At 40.6% G+C, this 14,988-nt stretch overlaps 1 protein-coding gene across 1 annotated transcript in view; it reads right to left on the bottom strand.

Annotated features, from left to right (window-relative positions):
- Positions 1 to 14,988, bottom strand: part of DCHS2 (dachsous cadherin-related 2) — a gene marked incomplete at both ends in the record, with an annotated part of 301,321 nt that overhangs the window by 84,448 nt on the left and 201,885 nt on the right. Inside the window, 2 exons of the mRNA XM_082633895.1 lie at positions 46 to 294; positions 511 to 645. Of these exons, the coding sequence (XP_082490021.1) occupies positions 46 to 294; positions 511 to 645 (384 nt within the window). The remainder of the gene's footprint in view (positions 1 to 45; positions 295 to 510; positions 646 to 14,988) is intronic.

The following is a 14,988-nucleotide window of genomic DNA, read 5'->3' as shown; positions in this document are numbered from 1 at the left end:
TTGGTGTCCTGGGGAGGGGGGGATTTAAATAAAGATAAAACTTACCAATTATGTGATACCTGACAGCTCCATTATTGCCAGCATCCATATCAGAGGCCAAAACAGTGTAGACAAGCCCTGGCTCTTGGTTTTCCAGAACCTCAATGTCATGCCTGGGGACAATAATCTCTGGTGCATGATCAATGTCATGCCTGGGGACAATAATCTCCGGTGCATGATCGTTTTCATCTCCCACAGTGCAGAGAATTGTTGTAGTCCCAGACAGAGAAGGGGCTCCCCCATCACGTACAAGTACTGACAAGGAACAAAAGACGGCACAGATAGTGGCCATTAATTCATACCTAAAATATGCTGCCCTAACCAGACAGCAACAGACCAAATTAACTGGGTAGCACTAGGTCAATAATATTTTATTTAAAGACAACCTACTGAAATGTAAAATTTCACCTCTCAATGACCTGCTGCCTATTTTTGTTTTTGTTTGTTTAGCACAGTCAAGGGATCCCTTACCTTGAAGGGTGAGGACTTCCTGAACTTCTCTGTCAAGTGTGGTGGTTGTCACCACCTCCCCAGTGTCAGGATTTATCTCAAACAACCCAAATAAAGCACCTGGCATGATTTCAAACTGAAGCTTGGAATTGATTCCTAAAAGAAAATATAGAGGAAAAACTCAGCCATTATCCCCTTGGAAATCATTTGTCTCTTCTCCTTTTACCTATGAACATATTAGGCCATAGATAAAAAAAGACAAGAAACGTAACCTTCAAATTAAGGTCAGAAACAAAAACTTAAAACAACTCTTCTGGCTGGTCTTGCTAAATAAAAGCCTCCTGGCTGAAATGCTGGGTTTTCAAAAATCCTTCCCACAGTGAATGCTTAAGATTTTCTCCCTCCCATAAAAAATTTCTTATGAGTGTGCAACCCTACAACATATTCCTAATTACTCCTGCTAACACCCAATTGTGATTTAATGACATCATTATAAGCTTGTGGGGCAAATGACAATTTCTGTAGGTGGACTCTCTGTTTAAAAGCTTGTGCCCAAAGAGCTTCAAGATGGAGGAAGAGTAAGACATGGAGATCACCCTCCTCCCCACAAATACATCAGAAATACATCTACATGTGGAACAACTCCTGCTGAATGCAGGCAGAAGACCTCAGACCTCCCAAAAGGCAAGTGACTCCCCGCGTACCTGGGTAGGGCAAAAGAAAAAAAAAAAAAAAAAAAGCAGAGACAAAACAATAGGGATGGGACCTGCAATAGGGAGGGAGCTGTGAAGGAGGAAATGTTTCCACACACCAGGAAGCCCCTTCGCGGGCAGAGACTGCGGGTGCGGAGGGGGGAAGCTTCAGAGCCACAGAGGAGAGCGCAGCCACAGGGGTGTGGAGGGCAAAGTGCAGAGATTCCCGCACAGAGGATCTGTGCTGACCAGCACTCACCAGCCTGAGAGGCTTGTCTGCTCACCTCCCGGGGTGGGCGGAGGCTGGGAGCTGAGGCTCCGGCTTCGGAGCTCGGATCCCAGGGAGAGGACTGGCAGTGTGGACACAGCCTGAAGCGGGCTAGTGAATCACAGCTAGCTGGGAGGGAGTCCGGGAAAAAGTCTGGAGCTGCCGAAGAAGCAAGAGACATTTTCTTGCCTCTGTGTTTCCTGGTGCGTGAGGAGAGAGGATTAAGAGCATCACTTAAAGGAGCTCCAGAGACGGGCGTGAGTGGCGGCTAACAGTGCGGACCCCAGAGACGGGCATGAGATGCTAAGGCTGCTGCAGCAGCCACAAAGAAGCCTGTGTGCAAGCACAGGTAACTATCCACACCGCCCCTCCCTGGAGCCTGTGCAGCCCGTCACTGCCAGGGTCCCGTGATCCAGGGACAACTTCCCCGGGAGAACACACGGTGCGCCTCAGGCTGGTGCAACGTCATGCCGATGCAACGTCACGCCGGCCTCTGCCGCCGCAGGCTCGCTCCGCACTCTGTACCTCTCCCTCCCCCTGGCCTGAGTGAGCCAGAGCCCCCGAAACAGCTGCTCTTTAACCCCGTCCTGTCTGAGCAAAGAACAGACACCCTCCGGCGACCTACACACAGAGGCAGTATTAAATCCAAAGCTGAACCCCAGGAGCTGAGTGAAAAAAGAAGAGAAAGGGAAATCTCTCCTAGCAGCCTCAGGAGCAGCGGATTAAATCTCCACAATCAACTTGATGTACCCCACATCTGTGAATAGACAACGAATCATCCCAAGTTGAGGAGGTGGACTTTGGGAGCAATGATATATATATATGTCTTTTTCCCTTTTTTTTCTTTGTCAGTGTGTATGTGTATGCTTCTGTGTGTGATTTTGTCTGTATAGCTTTGCTTTTACCCTTTGTCCTAGGGTTCTGTGTGTCCGTTTTGTTTTTGTTTTTGTTTTAGTATAGTTTTTAGCATTTGGTATCATTGGTGGATTTGTTTTTTGGTTTGGTTGCTCTCTTCTTTCTTTCTTTTTGTTTTATTACTTAAAATTTTTTTTTAAATAATTATTTCTTACTTTAATAACTTTATTTCATTTTATTTTATCTCCTTCTTTCTTTCTTTCTTACTTTTTTTCCTCCCTTTTATTCTGAGCCGTGTGTATGACAGGCTCTGGTGCTCCAGCCAGGGGTCAGGGCTGTGACATTAAGGTGGGAGAGCCAAGTTCAGGACATTGGTCCACAAAAGACCTCCCAGCTCCATGTAATATGAAATGGTGAAAAGCTACCAGAGATCTCCATCTCAATGCCAAGACCCAGCACCACTCAATGACCAGCAAGCCCCAGTGCTGGACACCCTATGCCAAACAACTACCAAGACAGGAACACAACCCCACCCATTAGCAGAGAAGCTGCCTAAAATCATAATAAGGCCACAGACACCCCAAAACACACCACCAGACATGGACCTGCCCAACAGAAAGACAAGATCCAGCCTCATTCACCAGAAAACGGGCAATAGTCCCCTCCACAAGGAAGCCTACACAACCCACTGAACCAACCTCAGCCACCGGGGCACACACCAAAAACAACGAGAACTACAAACGTGCAGCCTGCAGAAAAAGAGACCCCAAATACAGTAAGTTAAGTAAAATGAGAAGACAGAGAAACACACAGCAGACGAAGGACCAAAGTAAAAACCCAGCAGACCAAACAAATGAAGAGGAAATAGGGAGTCTACCTGAAAAATAATTCAGAATAATGATTGTAAAGATGATCCAAAATCCTGGAAATAGAATGGAGAAAATACAAGAAACGTTTAACAAGGACCTAGAAGAACTAAAGACCAAACAAACAATGATGAACAACACAATAAATGAAATGAAAAATTCTCTAGAAGGGATCAATAGCAGAATAACTGAGGCAGAAGAATGGATAAGTGACCTGGAAGATAAACTAGTGGAAATAACTACTGCAGAGCAGAAAAAAGAAAACAATGAAAAGAATTGAGGACAGTCTCAGAGACTTCTGGGACAACATTAAACACACGAACATTTGAATTATAGGGGGCCCAGAAGAAGAAGAGAAAAAGAAAGGGACTGAGAAAATATTTGAAGGGATTATAGTTAAAAACTTACCTAATATGGGAAAGGATATACTTAATCAAGTCCAAGAAGCACAGAGAGTCCCATACAGGATAAATCCAAGGAGAAACACGCCAAGACACATATTAATCAAACTATCAAAAATTAAATACAAAGAAAAAATATTAAAAGCAGCAAGGGAAAAACAAATAACACATAAGGTGATCCCCATAAGGTTAACAGCTGAAGTTTCAGCAGAAACTCTCCAAGCCAGAAGGGAGTGGCAGGACACATTTCAAGTGATGAAGGGAAAAGCCTACAATCAAGATTACTCTACACAGCAAGGATCTCATTCAGATTTGATGGAGAAACTAAAAGCTGTACAGACGAGCCAAAGCTAAAAGAATTCAACACCACCAGACCAGCTTTAATACAAATGCTAAAGGAACATCTCTAGGCAGGAAACACAAGATAAGGAAAAGACCTACAATAACAAACCCAAAACAATTAAGATAATGGTAATAGGAACATACCTATCGATAATTACCTTAAATGTAAAAGATTAAATGCTCCAAAGAAAAGACACAGACTGGCTGAAAGGATACAAAAACAAGACACATAGGAATGCTCTCTACAAGAGACCCACTATAGACCTAGGGACACATACAGACTGAAAGTGAGTGGATGGAAAAACATATTCCATGCAGATGGAAATCAAAAGAAAGCTGGAGTAACAATTCTCATATCAGACAAAAAAGACTTTAAAACAAAGACTATTACAAGAGACAAATAAGTACACTACATAATGATCAAGGGATAGATCCAAGAGGAAGAAATCCAAGAAGAAGAAATGTTATAAATTTACAATTTATAACAATTGTAATTATTTGTGCACCCAACACAGGAGCACCTCAATACTTAAGGCAAATACTAACAGCCATAAAAGGGGAAATCGACAGTAACAGAATCAGAGTAGGGGACTTAACACCCCACTTTCACCAACGGACAGATCATCTGACATGAAAATAAATAAGGACACACAAGCTTTAAATGATACATTAAACAAGATGGACTTAATTGATATTTATAGGACATTCCATCCAACAACAACAGAATACACTTGCTTCTCAAGTGCTCATGGAACACTCTCCAGGATAGATCATATTGTGGGTCACAAATCAAGCCCTGGTAAATTTAAGAAAATTGAAATCATATCAAGAATCTTTTCTGACAACAATGCTATGAGAATAGATATCAATTACAGGAAAAGATCTGTAAAAAAATACAAACACATGGAGGCTAAAGAACACACTACTTAATAACCAAGAGATCACTGAAGAAATCAAATAGGAAATCAAAAAATACCTAGGAACAAATGACAATGAAAACACATGACCCAAAACCTATGGGGTGTAGCAAAAGAAGTTCTAAGAGGGAAGTTTAAAGCAATACAATCCTACCTTAAAAAATAAGAAATATCTGAAGTAAACAACCTAACTTTACACCTAGAGCAATAAGAGAAAGAAGAATAAAAAAAACCCAAAGTTAGCAGAAGGAAAGAAATCATAAAGATCAGATCAGAAATAAATGAAAAAGAAAGGAAGGAAACTATAGCAAAGATCAATAAAACTAAAAGCTGGTTCTTTGGGAAGATAAACAAAATAGATAACCCAGTAGCCAAACTCATCACGAAAAAAGGAGAAAATTCAAATCAAGAGGATTAGAAATGAAAAAGGAGAAGTAACAATTGACACTGCAGAAATACAAAGCATCATGAGAGATTACTACAAGCAAGCCTCTGCCAATAAAATGGACAACGTGGAAGAAATGGACAAATTCTTAGAAATGTACAACCTTCTGAGACAGAACCAGGAAGAAATAGAAAATATGAATAGACCAATCACAAGCACTGAAATTGAAGCTGTGATTAAAAATCTTCCAACAAAAAAAAGCCCAGGACCAGATGGCTTCACAGGTGAATTCTATCAAACATTTAGAGGAGAGCTAACACCTATCCTTCTCAAATTCTTCCAAAATATAGCAGAGGGAGGAACACTCCCGAACACATTCTACAAGACCACCATCACGCTGATACCAAAACCAGACAAAGATGTCACAAGGAAAGAAAACTACAGGCCAATATCACTGATGAACATAGATGCAAATATCCTCAACAAAATACTGGGAAACAGAATCCAATAGGACATTAAAAGGATCATACACTATGATCAAGTGGGATATATAACAGGAATGCAAGGATTCTTCAATGTACACAAATAAATCAATGTGAAACACCATATTAACAAATTGAAGGAGAAAAAGCATACAATTATCTCAATAGATACATAGAAAGCTTTCGACAATATTCAACACGCATTTATGATAAAAAAAAAACCTCCAGAAAGTAGTCAGAGAGGGAAATTACCTCAACATAATAAAGGTCATATATGACAAACACACAGCCAACATCGTTCTCAAGGGTGAGAAACTGAAACCATTTCCACTAAGATCAGGAAAAAGACAAGGTTGCCCACTCTCACCACTATTATTCAACATAGTTTTGGAAGTTTTGCCACAGCAATTAGAGGAGAAAAAGAAATAAAAGGAATCCAAATCGGAAAAGAAGAAGTAAAACTGTTACTCTTTTCAGATGACACGATACTACACATAGAGAATCCTAAAGATGCTACCAGAAAACTACTAGAGCTAATCAATGAATTTGGTAAAGTAGCGGGATACAAAATTAATGCACAGAAATCTCTTGCATTCCTATACACTAATGATGAAAAATCTGAAAATGAATTTAAGAAAACACTCTCATTTACCATTGCAACAAAAGAATAAATTATCTAGGAATAAACCTACCTAAGGAGACAAAAGACCTGTATGCAGAAAATTATAAGACACTGAAGAAAGAAATTAAACATGATACAAATAGATGGAGAGATATACCATGTTCTCAGATTGGAAGAATCAACATTGTGAACATGGCTCTACTACCCAAAGCAATCTACAGTTTTAAGGCAATCCCTATCAAACTACCACTGACATTTTTCACAGACCTAGAACAAAAAATTTCACAATTTGTATGGAAACACAAAAGACCCCGAATAGCCAAAGCAATCTTCAGAAAGAAAATCGGAGGTGGAGAAATCAGGCTCCCGGACTTCCAATTATACTAAAAAGCTACAGTAATGTAGACACTATGGTACTGGCACAAAACCAGAAATATAGATCAATGGAACAGGATAGAAATCCCAGAGATAACCCCATGCACATATGATCACCTTATCTTTGATAAAGGAGGCCACAAGAATATACAGTGGAGAAAAGACAGCGTCTTCAATAAGTGGTGCTGGGAAAACTGGACAGCTACATGTAAAAGAATGAAATTAGAACACTCCTAATACCATACATAACAATAAACTCAAAATGGATTAAAGACCTAAATGCAAGGTCAGACACTATTAAACTCTTAGAGGAAAACATAGGCAGAACACTCTATGACATAAATCACAGCAAGATCCTTTTGGAGCCACCACTTAGAGAAATGGAAATAAAAACAAAAATAAACAAATGGGGCCTAATGAGGCTCAACAGCTTTTGCTCAGCAAAGGAAATCATAAACAAGATGAAAAGAGAGCCCTCAGAATGGGAGAAAATATTTGCAAATGAAGCAACTGAGAAAGAACTAACCTTCAAAATTTACAAGCAGCACATGCAGCTCAATATCAAAAAAACAAACAACCCAATCCAAAAATGGGCAGAAGACCTAAACAGACATTTCTCCAAAGAAGATATACAGACTGCCAACAAACACATGAAAGAATGCTCAACATCATTAATCATTAGAGAAATGCAAATCAAAACTACAATGAGATATCATCTCACACTGGTGAGAATGGCCATCATCAAAAAATTTAGAAACAATAAATGCTGTAGAGGGTGTGGAGAAAAGGGAACCTTCTTGCATTGTTGATGGGAATGTAAATTGATGCAGCCACTATGGAGAACAGTATGGAGGTTCCTTAAAAATAGAACTACCATATGACCCAGCAATCCCACTACTGGGCATATACCCTGAGAAAACCGTAATTCAAAAATAGTCATGTGGCTTCCCTGGTGGCTCAGTGGTTGAGAGTCTGCCTGCCGATGCAGGGGACACGGGTTCGTGCCCCGGTCCAGGAAGATCCCACATGCCACGGAGTGGCTGGGCCCGTGAGCCATGGCTGCTGAGCCTGTGCGTCCAGAGCCTGTGCTCCGCAATGGGAGAGGCCAAAAGAGTGAGAGGCCCGTGTACTGCAAAAAAAAAAAAAAAAAAAAAAAAAAAATAGTCATGTACCACAATGTTCTTTGAAGCTCTATTTACAATAGCCAGGACATGGAAGCAACATTAGTGTCCATCGACAGATGAATGGATAAAGAAGATGTAGCACATATATACAATGGAATATTACTCAGCCATAGAAAGAAACAAAATTGAGTTTTTTGTAGTGAAGTGGATGGACCTAGAGCCTGTCATACAGCATGAAGTAAGTCAGAAAGAGAAAAACAAATACCGTATGCTAACACATATCTATGGAGTCTTAGAAAAAAAAAGTCCATGAAGAACCTAGGGAGAAGATGGGAATAAAGACATAGACCTACTAGAGAATGGACTTGAAGATATGGAGGGGGGAAGGGTAAGCTGTGACAAAGTGAGAGAGTGGCATGGACATATATACATTACCAAATGTAAAATAGATAGCTAGTGGGAAGCAGCCATATAGCACAGGGAGATCAGTTCGGTGCTTTGTGACCACCTAGAGGGGTGGGATAGGGAGGGTGGGAGAGAGGGAGATGCAAGAGGGAAGAGATATGGAGATATATGTATATGTATAACTGATTCACTTTGTTATAAAGCAGAAAGTAACACACCATTGTAAAGCAATTATACTCCAGTAAAGCTTTTTAAATAAATAAATAAATAAACACAAACAAACAAACGAAAATGCTTGTGCCCAGTTATGTTACTCTGTTCATTCTCCAGACAGGAGGTGAGCATGTAGAATTGCTCATGTGTGTATTTTTGGTTCATTTTGTTTTCTACTTAGCATTCAGTCTGTTATCTGGAGTGAGAAATGTGGTACCATGTTATTATGGATTTTGAAAATAATTCTTCCTATATTTCTGCAGTTTCATTTCCCTTCTGAGAAAAGTATCACATCATTTCCATCACTGGGTATGAAGATCTCTCATACCATTAGCTTGAACGAGTTTATCCCATGACATTGCAGTTTATTTGCACTTCACACAAGTTCCTTTCAGTCATTTTCCTATGTTCTTTTCTTCACTGACGAGTATCTAGGTACAGACATAGTACTTAGCATATATGATTTACACTTTAATAAATGATGAAATACTCTTCTTTGGACTTAACAAAAAACTTCAGTTACACATTTCCATCTTGCCTGTCTTAAAAAATAAATTTTCATCTCCTATGATCTAGTAGATACAATATAGAACTGAGTGCTGGAAAAGTGGAATATAATGCTAGTTTTATACAAGAATAAATATACATGACTTCTTACTATGTCACTTGAAAGAGAAAGGATATTTGGGATTATCTGCAGGCATTTTAATAACCTTGAGAAAAAAGTCTAATAAGGCAGGATCAAAGTATATGATATGGTATAATCAGAGGTCACCAGAAAATTTATTCTGTCATTAGACATTAGGCATATTATTATATTAATGATTATTTAATGCTCATAGTGACTTCTTTGATCTCATAATGATCTTAATCTCTTCTTTGGTCAAGACAGAATTTTTAAAAATTCCAGATTGATAAAATTTGTTATTCCTATCTCATCCTACATTATGAAAATGGGGACTATACCGACTTAGATCTACTTTCTTTGTTCCTCAAATATTTGGAGCATAACTAGGTGCCAAGCACAGTGCTGTTTGCCAAAGAGAGAGTGGTGAATCCAACAGGTATGGCCCCTACCTGCAGGGAGCTTTCATGGAGAACAGCATCTTTTAATTTTTGGACCCTTAATTTTTCAATAATTCACTCATTTATAATATGTTATTACACATTATACATATTATATATTACATATTATATTATATATTATACAGTTTAAACTCCTAACACTTGTCAAATCTAGAAAATGTCTTCACATGCTTAAACATAAACTCAAATCTTTTCCGTTTCCCTTCCTCCTATTGGTCTACTTATTCTCTAATGTGCTTTACCTTTGTATCCAATACTCCCCTGACATTTTACAAACTTTCAGATTTTATCATTTCTATTACTCTATATAGCTTTGATCCCTAAGGTAACAATCTACTCACCTTCAATCCTCCTAGTATATTATTAAGGATAAATGAGATCTTTATTTATAACTGTAGTTTGCACATATACGATTTCACACACCAATCTTCACACCCTTCACAACTTAAATAATGTGAGCTAAATTTAAAGTATTATACTATGGCTCTTTTAGAATTCAATTAGTGCCTTGCTTCTTCCTCCTCACACACTTATAATCCTCCAGATCAAACACAACATCATCAAACTTGAGAACCAAGAAAATAAAAGTAAAATAGAGATTATTGAGTCTAATTCCATCACCTTACTAAGAAAATTGGAAATCTGGATCTGAAGATATTCAGTGATATGCTTACAACACACCAAAGGATGTGTGTGTGTGTGTGTGTGTGTGTGTGTACACATACATATATTTGTTCTTAGACCTCAAGACCTACAGCCTTATGACTTCTTGCTTTCTCCTACTCTAGGATACCCCTCTTCAGTTCATTTCCTTTCCTCTTCAGTCCAGCCCCATGAATTAACACTTTGGCAACCTTGCAAATTTCCTCAGGTACTGTGGCTTTTTACCAAAGAAGGCCAGCAAAACCTCAGTCCAGATTCATTCCAGCCATCTTTCTGTCCTCCTGGAATATTCAGCATATAACTGGAGCTGGAGAAAACTTCACAACAGCATAGATGGAGGCCACTGAAATGTTACTGTCATCTGGCAATCTTTCCAGATCTCCTTGGTCACCCCTCTCCTATTCATGACTTCTACCCGACCACCCCCTGGTTCACTGTCACAAATCACTTCCCTTCCTATTTCCTAGAGAAAATGGAGGCATTGGGAAAAAGCTTCCTCAACTTTCTGCATCTATATTCAACTCTACCTCCTGCTTTGTGTCTCAATGGCAAAAGTAATTTTTCAAATACCCTCTTGAAATTTTCCTGTCAGTTCTAATCTTTCCCATTTATATTTTTTCCTTAAATTATATTTTAGCTGTAAGAAACAAGAGTTTTTTCTCCTCTTTATAGCCAAGTATCTTTTAAAAATTCTCTGCACCTAGCTTGAAACCACTGCCATAGCTAGTTATTCTTTCTACAGTCACCAATAAGCTTCTGGTTGTAAGATCTACTGACCATGTTTAGTTGACTTGTTTTCTCTTGGCTTCAGATATTGCTGACTGATGTTAAAAAACACAGAAAGGAAGGAAAAAAGAGAGAGAGAGGAAGGCAGGGAGAGAAGGGGAGAGGGAAGGAGGGAGGAATTCACTCCACTTCTTTCCCACTTCATTGGCTTCAGTTTCCACCTATATGCAGATGACACATATGTATTGAGCTCCAGTTATTTGGTTGATTGATTCATTCACTTATGTGTTTATTTATGCAGTGCACATTTACCAAGTGCCAGGCACTGGAAAGATACCATTGAATAATGAGTAATTATCTTGGTCCTCAGAGTTCCCCTCTAGTGGGGGAGATGGTGTGGGGGAATATGTGAAATCACCGAGGAAGGGGATCAGGGAAGACTTATCACAGGTAGATAGTTTGTTCATTTATTACCTTATTCAAAAAACATATATAGAGAGTGATAGCGGGTGCCAAGGTACCACGCCAGGTGCTAAGGATATAACTGCTGGCAAGAAGACACATTCTTTGCTCTCACAGTGCTTATAGTGTAGCACTGGATGCAGAGAAGTAAGCAAACAATTACAATTCCACATGGTAAGACATAACTGAGTGAGTATGTGTTGCTTTTTGTATAAGCTTAGACCCTAAAGATAAATAGGATTTAACAAGGAAGGGGGAAGAAAGTGTTTGAATGCATTCAAAATAGAAACCAAACACCATACCGCAGTCTGCAAAGTCTCATGTGATGTGGACTCAAGCTCTTCTCATATACTTGCTCCTGCACTATATTCCTGGCCCACGGGCTTCACTTTTGCTCTCTGATCATGCTAAGTGTCTTTCTGTTGGAGCCTTTGTAGCTGCTGTTCCCTCTGCCAGCTCCTCCGTCTGTCCTTTACATGGTGTACTAGTTATTAAACTGTTGTGACTCGGCTCTGAATCCGTTCTTCGCCATTCCGCCCTGCGATGCTGGGGCTGGGGAAACTGCATACCACAGCTGTGCAGAATCTCCTTTGCCAGCTGAGCCCCTCTTAGGATCTGCCACAAAGGGACCCTCGAGGGAGACTGAGGTCAGAGGAGAGAAGATGGGACTTCTTCTTCCTGTTTTCTTATTTTCCCTGTCAGCAACGCCATTTCTTCTAGTGTAGAAACTTCTCACAACTTTCTGTCTCTTTTGGCACTCCCAGACCAGGTTCTGCAAGGACCCTCCTCTCATTTTTTTCCTAGGTTCTGATAATCTCGACCTCTTCTCCTTGTTTCCAGGGATTAGGGGTGGTAGCTGCTTCCTACAGTTATTTTTTTCTGGGTTACTTCAGGATTCCGTTTCTGTTTATTCAGCCTTCCAACACCTGTATTGTAATAGCTGGTTTTCCTGACTGCACCTGATTGATATGGTACTTGGCACCAGGATTGGGCCCCAGGTATTAGGGATTCTGAGATTGATTTGGTTATGCCTTTGGCCATAAAGACAGTGCTGGGTTCCCTGCCCACAGGAAATGGAGCACTAGTAATTTCTCATTTGCAATGGGACCATGATCATTTAAATTATCACCTGTGTTTGACTGTGATGAACTGACTATTAAAGGATTTCTATTCCTTAGAGGACCAAGTGCGGCTGACTTTGGCCATGGGATAGTAAAAGTAGTATGATGTGAACTGGCTGTCTCTGAATGCAATGGGAACTTACAGAAAGAAAATTATAAGCTGAGTCTTTAAAGTCGCAGCTCAAGGAAACCCCCAAATTAATCTCTCTGAAGATCAGAACCAAACTGAGCAGCAGATATATAACAGGTAACTTCTTGCAAGGGGATACCTATTCACGAGAAGACCTACAACCAGAGTCAGATCTCAACATACTGCAGGCAGTTACATGCAAACATGACTCAATTAGAGACAGCTTATAGTTGTAAAATAATAGCAAGATTTTTCTAACTTACATTGGAATAAATCTGTGGAAAATGTGTGGAAATCAATTCTAAGGATGTGAAACCCAGGAAGATAAAATAGTACTTTGGTTTCAGCTGGATTTATTGATGTGGTGTTCCTACCAGAGATTCTGAATTTAATGTGCTAGATCTTTTAGTTATTTCCCTTGACAGTTTCTTTTGATTGGCTGCAGTCAATAGTGGTCTATCATCATTGAGATTGAGATGCCAGATCTTCCCTTGCGTACTATACAGAAAGGAATCAAAAAGCTTAAGGAAATGGAGAAGAACATTAAGATGGATTTACCAATGGTAAATTTGCCATTTATCATGACATGCCCACCACCCTCCTCTAGCTACATTTACCAACAGTTCAAAGGATTCTCCCTTCATAAAAACCCTGGGAAAGCCATTGGTTAGAGGGACACCAGCATCCTTTAAATGTCCTCTGGTAGTTGCCCTCTGTGTAGGCTGTGGATGATGGTGTCACTGGTCCCGGGGACCACCTTTTGAGTACCAACACTCTCGAACTTCCTGGACAAGATGGCAGAGTAAAACAACCTTGAGCTCACCTCTTCTCATGAGCACACCAAAATCACAACTAACTCTGAACAACCATCGATAAAAGACTGGAACCTATGAAAAAAAGACATTATACATCCAAAGACATAAAGAAGAAACCACAGTGAGATGGTAGGAGGGGAGGATTCATGATATAATCAAATTCCATACCCCTCGGGTAGGCAACCAACAAACTGGAGAACAATTATATTGCAGAAGTTTTCCCACAGGAGTGAGAGTTCTGAGGCCCATATCAGGCTCCCCAGCCTGGGGGTCTGGAATATGGAGGATTGAACCCCCAGAGCATTTGGCTTTAAAGGCCAGCAGGTCTTGATTGCAGGAACTCCACAGGACTGGGGGAAACAGAGACTCTACTCTTGGAGGACTGCAAAAGCAGTGACTTCATAGGACCCTGGGTCAGACCTACTTGCTGATCTTGAAGGGTCTCCTGGGGAGATGGAGGGAGGGTGGGCAGCTGTGGTTTATCTGAGGAAAAGGACACTGGTGGTGCATGTACCAGGGAGTATTCATCAGCATGAGCTTTCCTGGAGGTGGACATTTTGGCACCAAGACCTGACCTCACAGAGTAGCCTGCAGGATCCAGTGCTGGGATGCCTCAGGCTAAACAACCAACAGGATGGGAACACAACCCTGCCCATCAGCAAACATACTGCCTAAAGACTTCCTGAGCCTACAGCTGGCTCTAGACATACTCCTTGACACTCCTGACCACCAGAGGGCCAAGACCCAAATCCACCCATCAGTGGGCAAGTGTTACCAAGTCTAAGCTCATACCACTAGCCACACAACAGGCCAGTAATTGAGAGACAAGTTGTTGGGGCAAGGAGTAATGACTTTATTTGGAAAGCCAGAAAAGCGAGAAGATGGAGGGCTCATGCCCCAAAGAACCACCTTGCCTGAGGTAGAATTCAGGCTTCTTTTACACTAAAAGGGGAGGGAGTAAAGTCAAACACTTCCTGGTTCCCATCAGCCTCCAGAGGGGCTGTGTTAATTTCTTCCTCCCTGCAGTCATTCACTGGTGGACCTGGTCAGGATGTTTCCTGTGAGTTAAACAAAGGTATTTTAGCTTAATGCTCATTACCTGGGAGGCAGGGTTCTGAGAGTTGGGTCATTATGTATAATTTAAGCTTTTGGGCAACATCCCTTTAGTGATTAACTTGCAATAGAATACAAAAGGTTCTTCCCTATTACATAGGCACTAGCCCCTCACACTAGGAAGCTTGCACAAGCCTCTAGACCAGCCTCATCCACCAGGGGGGAGGGCAGTTTTCTTGCCAGAAGCAAGAAAAGTCAGTCCTGCAGCCTGCAGAACCGAGTCCACAAACACTGGTCAGAACCTACCCTGGGACCACCTGGTCTCTGGCCCTTGGGTCATGAGAGGAGACTGTACTGCTGAGACATTTAGGACATCCCCTACAGAGGGCCATTTCTCCAAGGTTGAGAAACAAAACATATATAAAAATACAAAAAAATTTAGACAAAATGAGACAACAGAGGAATATGTTCCAGATGAAGGACCAAGATAAAACCC

Source organism: Mesoplodon mirus, assembly GCF_964341445.2.
Source record: "Mesoplodon mirus genome assembly, chromosome: 2".
NCBI lineage: Eukaryota > Metazoa > Chordata > Mammalia > Artiodactyla > Ziphiidae > Mesoplodon > Mesoplodon mirus.
This window is presented reverse-complemented; position numbering and strand designations above follow the sequence as displayed.